The 12800-nt window shown below is 49.2% G+C and overlaps 1 protein-coding gene across 1 annotated transcript in view; it reads left to right on the top strand.

Moving 5' to 3' along the window:
• Positions 1-1476: 1476 nt before the first annotated feature.
• Positions 1477-12800, top strand: part of SNRPD1 (small nuclear ribonucleoprotein D1 polypeptide) — a 30264-nt gene continuing 18940 nt past the window's right edge. Inside the window, exons 1-2 of the mRNA XM_063922681.1 lie at positions 1477-1655; positions 2011-2087. Of these exons, the coding sequence (XP_063778751.1) occupies positions 1642-1655; positions 2011-2087 (91 nt within the window). The 5' untranslated portion in view covers positions 1477-1641. The remainder of the gene's footprint in view (positions 1656-2010; positions 2088-12800) is intronic.

Here is a 12800-nt window from a genome sequence, read left to right as displayed (position 1 = left end):
GGACATACACTGAAACTGGAGGGAGGCAGGTTCAGGGGAAATTTAAGGAAAAATTATTTCACAGAAAGGGTAGTGGATAAGTGGAATAGCCTCCCATCAGAGGTGGTAGAGGCTAAGACTGTAGAGCAATTTAAACATGCTTGGGATAGGCATATGAATATCCTTACAAAGAATTAAGATTTAAAAAGGGTTGCGATTACCTAAAGTATAAAAAAAATGGGCAGACTAGATGGGCCAAGTGGTTCTTATCTGCCGTCAAATTCTATGTTTCTGTTACCTCCAGAAACCAAGTCACTTTTGAGTCAGAGCTTTCACCTCACCACTTGGTACAATATGACCGTACTAGATACTGGCCACCCTTTTTAAAACCAAACCTGGGCTTTCCTTGCTTCTCTGTGTACTCAGTCTAGTTGTTTATCCCTATACCTGCTTGTCTTCCCATTGCTCCCCATGCATACTTTTATGTCTGTACTGTGATTTTACCTGATTTTTGTTCTGTAGTTGTGTGAACTTACTCTATCGGGGTCATTTCGAGTTGATCGTAGCTGTGCCAAATTTAGCACAGCTACGATCTTCTTCCCTGACATGCGGGGGGACGCCCAGCACAGGGCTAGCCTGCCCTGCATGTCAGTCCGGCCCCCCATCGCAGAAGTGCAAAGGCATCGCACAGCGGCGATGCCTTTGCACTTCAAGAGTAGCTCCCGTCCAGCGCAGCTTTAGGGCTAAAAACACACTACCCGGTTTTTGCCGGCCAGGAAAAAGCCGGACGGCTTTTTCCCGTGCCAGCATTGTAGTTAACAGTGTGAGGGCTAGGGTCCCTTCACACTGCACGGCCCCTCCCCGGCTGTCGGGTTGCAGCCGGGTCTCACCACTGGAAGGACCGGCGGCCGGGCGGCCACCGGGCCGTCTTTGCAGCCAGTGAACCGTGTGTGTGAAGGGGAGCTTTCACACACAACGGTTTTTTCTCAAGCCGTGTCTGATGCTGCGCATGCGCACAGCATTACACACGGCTCAAAGCCGTCCTGTGTGCGAGACTCTGCCGGTTTCTCCCGGATGGCAAAAACCCGGACAAAGTTTGTCCGGCTTTTTGCCATCCGGGAGAAACCGGCCAGTGTGTTACAGCCCTTAGCGTGCTGGCCGGGAGCTACTGATCGCTCTCCGGCCCGCCCCGTTTGGTCCAGCCACGCCTGTGAACGGGTCAGAATGACCCCCTATGTTTACAATTTTCCTGTCAATAACATTGTTTAAAAAAATAAATAAATAATGGTGAATGTGATCTGCAGTACCAATTAGCCTGAGATTATACTGTGAAATCTCCTGAAACAGGCTATTGTCACAGCGTGGATACAGTAAGGGACCTTTTCCGACTGGGGGAGGAGTCGAAATAGAATCAACCCTCCTATGAGCCCGGTAGACTAGATCTGCAACAAAATGGCGCCGGAGCCATAATTATAATAAACTAGTGCCCTAGTGCACACAGCATCTACTTCCGCTTCTCCGTGCCGCAACATCCGGGTCACAGCGGCTTCAGGCGTCTTCTAGTAGCTGCTGTTAGTACATGAATATATATCGCAGCAATCCCGCTATTCCCCCGTCTGTTCCTGTGTGAGGGAGACTGTGCTGCAGCGGTCACCGGCAGATATGAAGCTGGTCAGGTGAGGCGCTGTGGGGGCTAGATGGCTGTGGATTGTGTGCGCGGCGGGAACAAAGCTCCGGAATTGCTGCAGCAGACATGCCCGTTCTGCCGGCTGTCTACGCTGCCCAGCATAGGAAGGGGCACAAGGTTCCCGGCTCAGGGTGGGGGAGAGGGGTGTTAAGTGCATGGAGGTGATGTAGGTTGCCCTGCACTGCACTACGGTGTACAAACTGCCATGCACAGGAGGGGATGCAGGTTGCCTGGCACTGGATGCAGGAAGCGGTGCAGGGTGCCCGCTCCGGAGGTGTTACAGGTTGTGCTTGCAGTGTGCTTGGCGTGTCCAGAGCAATATAATATCATCTGTGTCTTTTCAGGTTCTTGATGAAATTGAGCCATGAAACTGTGACCGTGGAGCTAAAAAATGGGACCCAGGTTCATGGCACTATCACAGGTAGGAATGCATATACAGTATGCACTGGAGCATTGTAACTTGTCTAAAGAATATCTCCATTGTTGGTATAGTATGTACTGTGTATGTCCTTGACACCTGCCTTCCTTTCTGTCATGTCTTTGATCTTGTGATTTGCAATTTTGGTCTCTCCAATATGTGTTTTCATTCAGGTATGTGGAAGTGTCATTGTGCTATTAATCTTATGTTGATTGTGTTGGATATCTGACAGGGGTGGTAACTGAAAGCAAATTCTGGGAGGTTGGTTTTCTGAGACTTGGGTCTTTTTTTTTTTTTTTTTTTTCTTCTTCTTTCTTTTAAGACTACATAATGGTGTCTCTCCAGAACTTAAGCTGGAGAAATTCTAAAATATTGCATCTCTGGGTGTTGTGTATAATTTGTAGGCAGAACAGGAGAAAAGTAGTGGAGAGATGGGTCTCTTCATGCATTTTCACATAATGCTCCCTCTGCTCCTCTCCACAAAAGTCCTAGCAGCCTTGTTCTTTCAGTCTGTTCATACAAAGGGGGTAATTCAATTGTTTTGTCACGGCTACAGCTTACGTTTAAAATGACGGAAACTATTAAGTGATGGGCATCCACTGCACAAACATCTGATTGTGGATTTCTGCTTCTTTGTTTTCTCTATCGTCCTAGTGGATGCTGGGGTTCCTGAAAGGACCATGGGGAATAGCGGCTCCGCAGGAGACAGGGCACAAAAAGTAAAGCTTTAGGATCAGGTGGTGTGCACTGGCTCCTCCCCCTATGACCCTCCTCCAAGCCTCAGTTAGGTTTTTGTGCCCGGCCGAGAAGGGTGCAATCTAGGTGGCTCTCCTAAAGAGCTGCTTAGAAAAGTTTAGCTTAGGTTTTTTATTTTACAGTGAGTCCTGCTGGCAACAGGATCACTGCATCGAGGGACTTAGGGGAGAAGAAGTGAACTCACCTGCGTGCAGGATGGATTGGCTTCTTTGGCTACTGGACATTAGCTCCAGAGGGACGATCACAGGTACAGCCTGGATGGTCACCGGAGCCTCGCCGCCGGCCCCCTTGCAGATGCTGAAAAGAGAAGAAGGTCCAGAATCGGCGGCAGAAGACTCCTCAGTCTTCTTAAGGTAGCGCACAGCACTGCAGCTGTGCGCCATTGCTCTCAGCACACTTCACACGGCAGTCACTGAGGGTGCAGGGCGCTGGGGGGGGGCGCCCTGGGAAGCAATGTAAACCTATTTTTTGGCATAAAATACCTCACATATAGCCTCCGGGGGCTATATGGAGATATTTAACCCCTGCCAGAATCCGTTAAAGAGCGGGAGACGAGCCCGCCGAAAAAGGGGCGGGGCCTATCTCCTCAGCACACAGCGCCATTTCCTCACACAGTTCCGCTGGTCAGGAAGGCTCCCAGGCTCTCCCCTGCACTGCACTACAGAAACAGGGTTAAATCAAGAGAGGGGGGGCAAAATTTGGCGAAATTGTGATTTTATAAAAGCAGCTATAAGGGAGCACTTATTATAAGGCTATCCCTGTAAAATATAGCGCTTTGGTGTGTGCTGGCAAACTCTCCCTCTGTCTCCCCAAGGGGCTAGTGGGGTCCTGTCCTCTATCAGAGCATTCCCTGTGTGTGTGTGCTATATGTCGGTACGTGTGTGTCGACATGTATGAGGACGATGTTGGTGAGGAGGCGGAGCAAATTGCCTGTAATGGTGATGTCACTCTCTAGGGAGTCGACACCGGAATGGATGGCTTATTTATGGAATTACGTGATAATGTCAACACGCTGCAAGGTCGGTTGGCGACATAAGACGGCTGGCAAACAAATTAGTACCTGTCCAGGCGTCTCAAACGCCGTCAGGGGCGTTAAAACGTCCTTTTACCTCAGTCGGTCGACAGACACGGACACTGATTTCAGTGTCGACGGTGAAGAAACAAACGTATTTCCCTTTAGGGCCACACGTTACATGTTAAGGGCAATGAAGGAGGTGTTACATATTTCTGATACTACAAGTACCACAAAAGAGGGTATTATGTGGGATGTGAAAAAACTACCTGTAGTTTTTCCTGAATCAGATAAATTAAAGGAAGTGTGTGATGATGCGTGGGTTCCCCCCGATAGAAAATTATTGGCGGTATACCCTTTCCCGCCAGAAGTTAGGGCGCGTTGGGAAACACCCCTTAGGGTGGATAAGGCGCTCACACGCTTATCAAAACAAGTGGCGGTACCGTCTATAGATAGGGCCGTCCTCAAGGAGCCAGCTGACAGGAGGCTGGAAAATATCATAAAAAGTATATACACACATATTGGTGTTATACTGCGACCAGCGATCGCCTCAGCCTGGATGTGCAGAGCTGGGGTGGCTTGGTCGGATTCCCTGACTAAAAATATTGATACCCTTGACAGGGACAGTATTTTATTGACTATAGAGCATTTAAAGGATGCATTTCTATATATACGAGATGCACAGAGGGATATTTGCACTCTGGCATCAAGAGTAAGTGCGATGTCCATATCTGCCACAAGATGTTTATGGACACGACAGTGGTCAGGTGATGCAGATTCCAAACGGCACAAAGGTGTATTGCCGTATAAAGGAAGAGGAGATATTTGGGGTCGGTCCATCGGACCTGGTGGCCACGGCAACTGCTGGAAAATCCACCGTTTTTACCCTAAGTCACATCTCTGCAGAAAAAGACACCGTCTTTTCAGCCTCAGTCCTTTCGTCCCTATAAGAGTCATATCTGCCCAGGGATAGAGGAAAGGGAAGAAGACTGCAGCAGGCAGCCCATTCCCAGGAACAGAAGCCTTCCACCGCTTCTGCCAAGCTCTCAGCATGACGCTGGGACCGTACAGGACCCCTGGATCCTACAAGTAGAATCCCAGGGGTACAGATTGGAATGTCGAGACGTTTCCCCCTCGCAGGCTCCTGAAGTCTGCTTTACCAAGGTCTCCCTCCGACAAGGAGGCAGTATGGGAAACAATTCACAAGCTGTATTCCCAGCAGGTGATAATCAAATTACCCCTCCTACAACAAGGAAAGGGGTATTATTCCACACTATATTGTGGTACTGAAGCCAGAAGGCTAGGTGAGACCTATTCTAAATCTAAAAAAATTTGAACACTTACAAAGGTTCAAATCAAGATGGAGTCACTCAGAGCAGTGATAACGAACCAGGAAGAAGGGGACTATATAGTGTCCCGGGACATCAGGGATGCTTACCTCCATGTCCCAAATTTGCCCTTCTCACTAAGGGTACTTCAGGTTCGTGGTACAGAACTGTCACTATCAGTTTCAGACGCTGCCGTTTGGATTGTCCACGGCACCCCGGGTCTTTACCAAGGTAATGGCCGAAATGATGATTCTTCTTCAAAGAAAAGGCGTCTTAATTATCCCTTACTTGGACGATCTCCTGATAAGGGCAAAGTCCAGGGAACAGTTGGAGGTCGGAGTAGCACTATCTCGGATACTGCTACAACAGCACGGGTGGATTCTAAATATTCCAAAATCGCAGCTGTTCCCGACGACACGTCTGCTGTGCCTAGGGATGATTCTGGACACAGTCCAGAAAAAGGTGTTTCTCCCGGAAGAGAAAGCCAGGGAGTTATCCGAGCTAGTCAGGAACCTCCTAAAACCAGGAAAAGAGGCTTCCTACGAAGCAATTCCATTCGGCAGATTTCACGCAAGAACTTTTCAGTGGGATCTGCTGGACAAATGGTCCGGATCGCATCTTCAGATGCATCAGCGGATAACCCTATATCCAAGGACAAGGGTGTCTCTCCTGTGGTGGTTACAGAGTGCTCATCTTCTAGAGGGCCGCAGATTCGGCATTCAGGATTGGATGCTGGTGACCACGGAGGCCAGCCCGAGAGGCTGGGGAGCAGTCACACAAGGAAAAAATTTCCAGGGAGTGTGATCAAGTCTGGAGATTTTTCTCCACATAAATATACTGGAGCTAAGGGTAATTTTATAATGCTCTAAGCTTAGCAAGACCTCTGCTTCAAGGTCAGCCGGTATTGATCCAGTGGGAAAAACATCACGGCAGTCGCCCACGTAAACAGACAGGGCGGCACAAGAAGCAGGAGGGCAATGGCAAAAACTGCAAGGACTTTTCGCTGGGCGGAAAATCATGTGATAGCACTGTCAGCAGTGTTTCATTCCGGGAATGGAAACTGGGAAGCAGACTTCCTCAGCAGGCACGACCTCCACCCGGGAGAGTGGAAACTTCATCGGGAAGTTTTCCACATGATTGTGAACCGTTGGGAAATACCAAAGGTGGACATGATGGCGTCCCGTCTGAACAAAAAACGGGACAGGTATTGCGCCAGGTCAAGAGACCCTCAGGCAATAGCTGTGGACGTTCTGGTAACACCGTGGGTGTACCAGTCGGTGTATGTGTTCCCTCCTCTGCTTCTCATACCTAAGGTACTGAGGATTATAAGACGTAGAGGAGTAAGAACTATACTCATGGCTCCGGATTGGCCAAGAAGGACTTGGTACCCGGAACTTCAAGAGATGCTCACAGAGGACTTATGGCCTCTGCCGCTAAGAAGGGACTTGCTTCTGGAACTAAGGGCCATTTACAATGCCCTAAGTCAAGCAAAACCCCTGCTTCAAAACCAGCCGGTGCTGATTCAGTCAGACAACATCACGGCAGTCGCCCATGTAAACAGACAGGGCGGCACAAGAAGCAGGATGGCCATGGCAGAAGCCACAAAGATTCTCCGATGGGCGTAGAATCACGTGATAGCACTGTCAGCAGTGTTCATTCCGGGAGTGGACAACTGGGAAGCAGACTTCCTCAGCAGGCACGACCTCCACCCGGGAGAGTGGGGACTTCATCCAGAAGTCTTCCAGCTGATTGTAAATCGTTGGGAAAGGCCACAGGTGGACATGATGGCGTCCCGCCTCAACAAAAAGCTAAAAAGATATTGCGCCAGGTCAAGGGACCCTCAGGCGATAACTGTGGACGCTCTAGTGACACCGTGGGTGTACCAGTCGGTTTATGTGTTCCCTCCTCTTCCTCTCATACCAAAGGTACTGAGGATAATAAGAAAGAGAGGATTGGCCAAGAAGAACTTGGTACCCTGAACTACAAGAAATGATCTCAGTGGACCCTTGGCCTCTGCCGCTCCGACAGGACCTGCTACAGCAGGGGCCCTGTCTGTTCCAAGACTTACCGCGGCTGCGTTTGACGGCATGGCGGTTGAACGCCGGATCCTGATGGAAAAGGGCATTCCGGTGGAAGTCATTCCTACGCTGATAAAAGCTAGGAATGATGTGACAGCAAAACATTATCACCGCATATGGCGAAAATATGTTGCTTGGTGTGAGGCTATGAAGGCCCCAACAGAGGAATTCCAGCTGGGTCGATTTCTGCACTTCCTACAGTCAGGAGTGACTATGGGCCTAAAATTGGGATCCATAAAAGTCCAGATTTCGGCCCTGTCTATTTTCTTTCAAAAAGAACTGGCTTCACTGCCTGAAGTTCAGACGTTTGTTAAGGGAGTGCTGCATATTCAGCCCCCTTTTGTCCCTCCAGTGGCACCTTTGGGATCTCAACGTAGTGTTGGATTTCCTAAAATCACATTGGTTTGAGCCACTTAAAACCGTGGAGTTGAAGTATCTCACGTGGAAAGTGGTCATGCTTTTGGCCTTGGCTTCGGCTAGGCGTGTGTCAGAATTGGCGGCTTTGTCATGTAAAAGCCCTGATCTGATCTTCCATATGGACAGGGCAGAATTGAGGACTCGTCCCCAATTTCTCCCTAAGGTGGTATCAGCGTTTCATTTGAACCAACCTATTGTGGTGCCTGCGGCTACTCGGGACTTGGAGGATTCCAAGTTGCTGGACGTAGTCCGGGCCCTTAAAATCTATGTTTCCAGGACAGCTTGAGTCAGAAAAACTGACTCGCTGTTTATCCTGCATGCACCCAACAAGCTGGGTGCTCCTGCTTCTAAGCAGACTATTGCTCGCTGGATCTGTAGCACGATTCAACTTGCACATTCTGCGGCTGGACTGCCGCATCCTAAATCAGTAAAAGCCCATTCCACGAGGAAGGTGGGCTCTTCTTGGGCGGATGCCCGAGGGGTCTCGGCTTTACAACTTTGCCGAGCTGCTACCTGGTCGGGATCAAACACGTTTGCAAAATTCTACAAGTTTGATACCCTGGCTGAGGAGGACCTTGAGTTTGCTCATTCGGTGCTGCAGAGTCATCCGCACTCTCCCGCCCGTTTGGGAGCTTTGGTATAATCCCCATGGTCCTTACGGAGTACCCAGCATCCACTAGGACGTCCGAGAAAATAAGAATTTACTCACCGGTAATTCTATTTCTCGTAGTCCGTAGTGGATGCTGGGCGCCCGTCCCAAGTGCGGACTTCTGCAATACTTGTATATAGTTATTGCTTAACTATAGGGTTATTCTGAGCCATCTGTTGAATGAGGCTCAGCTATTGTTCATACTGTTAACTGGGTATAGTTATCACAAGTTGTACGGTGTGATTGGTGTGGCTGGTATGAGTCTTACCCTGGATTCCAAATCCTTTCCTAGTAATGTCAGCTCTTCCGGGCACAGTTTCCCTAACTGAGGTCTGGAGGAGGGGCATAGAGGGAGGAGCCAGTGCACACCAGATGTAGTACCTAATCTTTCTTTAAAGAGTGCCCAGTCTCCTGTGGAGCCCGTCTATTCCCCATGGTCCTTACGGAGTACCCAGGCATCCACTACGGACTACGAGAAATAGAATTACCGGTGAGTAAATTCTTATTTTCTCTTACGTCCTAGAGGATGCTGGGGACTCCGTAAGGACCACGGGGTATAGACGGGCTCCGCAGGAGATAGGGCACCTAAAAAGAACTTTTACTATGGGTGTGCACTGGCTCCTCCCTCTATGCCCCTCCTCCAGACCTCAGTTAGATCTTGTGCCCAGAGGAGAATGGGTGCACTGCAGAGAGCTCTCCAGAGTTTTCTGTTGAAAAATAATTTTGTTAGGTTTTTTTATTTTCAGGGAGTCCTGTTGGCAACAGGCTCCCTGCATCGTGGGACTGAGGAGAGAGAGAAGCAGAGCTGGCTTGTCATGTTGGCCACTGCTTCTAAGGCTACTGGACACCATTAGCTCCAGAGGGAGTCTGAACACTGGTCTCACCTGGGGTTTGTCCCGGAGCTGCGCCGCCGTCCTCCTCACAGATGCCGAAGATAGAAGCCGGGTGAGTATGAGAAGGCAGAAGACATCAGATCTTCATGAGGAAAGGCGCGCAGCGGTAAGCTGCGTGCCATTGCTCCCAGTCACACACACAGAGCAGCACTGAAGGGTGCAGGGCACAGGGGGGGGCGCTCTGGGCAGCAATATTCCTCACTTTTGGGCAAATTCAGAAAGATTAGGCTGCGGAGGCAGTAAATCTAAGATCCCCCCGCCATTTTAATAGAAAAGTCACTGGGACCGAAGCCCGCTGTCGGGTGGGCGGGGCTTGATCCTCAGCACTAACCAGCGCCATTTTCTCCACAGAAGCTGCATGCATGAACGCTGGCTCCCTGGTCTCTCCCCTGCTGAACTTCACAGGCTGGAAAAAAAGAGGAGGGGGGCACATTAGCGACGCAGTGAGTGGGAATTGGTATATTATATATAAAAAAGCGCTATCTGGTCATATTTTTTCCAGTGTTTTTAAGCGCTGGTGTGTGCTGGCATACTCTCTCTCTGTCTCTCCTAAGGGCCTGGTTGGGGTTTTGTCCCCTTATAGGTTAATCCCTGTGTGTGTGGGGTGTCGGTACGTGTGTGTCGACATGTCTGAGACGGAAGGCTTCTCCAAGGAGGAGGTGGAGCAAATGAGTGGTGTCCCCGTCGGCTGTGCCGACTCCGGATTGGATGGACATGTGGCATATGTTGAATGCAAGTGTGGCATCTTTACATAAAAGGCTTGATAAGGCTGAATTAGGGGGGACATCAGGGGGTCAATCCTCGGATTAAACCGACTCACAGGGCCCGTCGGGGTCTCAAAAGCGTACCTTAACACAAGACACTACTACCGACACGGATTCTGATTCCAGTGTCGACTACGACGAAGTAAAATTGCACCCTAGGGTGAATAAACCATTCAGTGTATGATTGTGGCAATAAGGGATGTGTTTCATATTGAGGATGAACCCTCGGTCCCCGACACAAGGGTACACATGTTTAAGGGAAAGAAACAGATTATTAATTTCTCTAACGTCCTAGTGGATGCTGGGAACTCCGTAAGGACCATGGGGAATAGACGGGCTCCGCAGGAGACTGGGCACTCTAAGAAAGAATTAGGACTACTGGTGTGCACTGGCTCCTCCCTCTATGCCCCTCCTCCAGACCTCAGTTAGAATCTGTGCCCGGACGGAGCTGGGTGCATTTTAGTGAGCTCCCCTGAGCTTGCTAATAAAGTATTTTGTTAGGTTTTTTATTTTCAGAGAGCTTCTGCTGGCAACAGACTCTCTGCTACGTGGGACTGAGGGGAGAGAAGCAAACCTACTAACTGTGGCTAGGTTGCGCTTCTTAGGCTACTGGACACCATTAGCTCCAGAGGGATCGAACACAGGAACTTAACCTTGGTCGTCCGTTCCCGGAGCCACGCCGCCGTCCCCCTCGCAGAGCCAGAAGACAGAAGCCGGCGGGTGAAGCAAGAAGACGTCAAAATCGGCGGCAGAAGACTCCTGTCTTCATATGAGGTAGCGCACAGCACTGCAGCTGTGCGCCATTGCTCCCACACTAACCCACACACTCCGGTCACTGCAGGGGGGTTGCCCTGGGCAGCAATTGAGTACCTCCTGGCAAAATAGAGCATATATACAGTTGGGCACTGTATATATGCATGAGCCCCTGCCATTATTTTTACACAAAATCGCGGGACAGAATCCTGCCGCTGAGGGGGCGGGGCTTCTTCCTCAGCACTCACCAGCGCCATTTTCTCTCCACAGCTCCGCTGAGAGGAAGCTCCCCAGGCTCTCCCCTGCAGAAGCACGATAGAAGAGGGTAAAAAAGAGAGGGGGCACATAAATTTGGCGTAAAAACAATATATACAGCAGCTACTGGGTTAACACTAAGTTACTGTGTGATTCCTGGGTCATATAGCGCTGGGGTGTGTGCTGGCATTCTCTCTCTCTCTCTCTCTCTCTCTCTCTCTCTCTCTCTCTCTCTCTCTCTCTCTCTCTCTCTCTCTCTCTCTCTCTCTCTCTCTCTCTCTCTCTCTCTCTCTCTCTCTCTCTCTCTCTCCCCAAAGGGCCTTGTGGGGGAACTGTCTTCAAATAGAGCATCCCCTGTGTGTGTGGTGTGTCGGTACGTGTGTGTCGACATGTCTGAGGTAAAAGGCTCCCCTAAGGAGGAGATGGAGCAAATATGTGTGAGAGGGTGTCTCCGTCGACAACGCCGACACCTGTTTGGATATGTGTAAGTGCTAAGGTGAATTTATTGCACAAAAGATTAGAGAACAGACAGGAAATCTACCCATGTCTGTCCCTATGGCGCAGAGACCTTCAGAGTCTCGCAATGCTCACTATCCAAAATAATAAACACTGATATCGACACGGAGTTTGACTCCAGTGTCGACTACGATAATGCAAAGTTACAGCCAAAATGGCAGAAAAGTAATCAATATATGATTATTGTAATAAAAGATGATTTGCATATCACTGATGACTCATCTGTCCCTGACACAAGGGTACACATGTTTAAGGGGAAGAAAGCTGAGGTAAATTTCCCTCCTCTCATGATGAAAAAGAGCGGGAATCTCCAGACAAGAGACTGCAGTTTCCCACAAAGAATTCTCAGGTAGTATCCTTTCCCCACTAGGGCCAGGATGTGATGGGAATCTTCCCCTAGGGTGTCACATTTGCCCAGAAGGTAGCCCTAGCTATTCTCGGGGATCCTGCAGATGGCGTGCACATTCTGGTACACTACTCAGACCGGCGATTGTGTCGGCATGGGTTTATAGCGCTGTGGCGGCGTGGACAGGTACCTTATCAGCAGAAATTGAGACCCTAGTATGTATGTGTGTGTGTGTGTATGTATGTATATATGTATATGTATGTATATGTATATATATATATATATATATATATATATATATATATATATATATATATATATATATATATATATATATATATATATATATATGAGAGATATGTATATATATTAAAGATGCTGTCTTAACAGATATGTATAATCAAACATGCCCAAGGAGACATGAGTATACTAAGTCCTAGAGTCAAAGCTATGTCGATTTCTGCTTGACGTGTCCTGTTGAATATGCAATGGACAGATGATGCCAACTTAAGTGGCATATGGAAGGCTGAGGATTGTGTGGAGAAGGGTTCTTGGACCTGGTCTCCACGGCTATAGCTGGTAATACTGATATTTTGCCTTATATTCCTGCACAGCCTAGGAAAGCACGTAATTATCAAATGCAGCTTTTCGAACAAAGAAACAAGAGTCCGAGGTGCGTCCTTTCTTGCCAGAGGAAAGAAGCTGCACAACACAGCTAGTTCCCAGGAACAGAAGTCCTTCCCGACCTCTATGAAGATCCACCGCATGTCGCTGGGGCTCCACAGACGGAGCTAGGCCCAGTGGGGGCACGCTTTCGTAAGTTCAGCAACAAGTGGGTTCACTCCCTGTTAGATCCCTGGGCAATAGATATTGTGTCTCAGGGATACAAGCTGGACTTTCAGAAGATGCCTCCTCACTGACTGCCCTGCCGGCTTCCCCCCACGAGAGG

The sequence above is a fragment of the Pseudophryne corroboree genome, chromosome 5, assembly GCF_028390025.1.
Source record: "Pseudophryne corroboree isolate aPseCor3 chromosome 5, aPseCor3.hap2, whole genome shotgun sequence".
Classification (NCBI taxonomy): domain Eukaryota; kingdom Metazoa; phylum Chordata; class Amphibia; order Anura; family Myobatrachidae; genus Pseudophryne; species Pseudophryne corroboree.
Note: the sequence above shows the minus strand (reverse complement) of the source record. Positions and strands in the feature narration are given on the sequence as shown.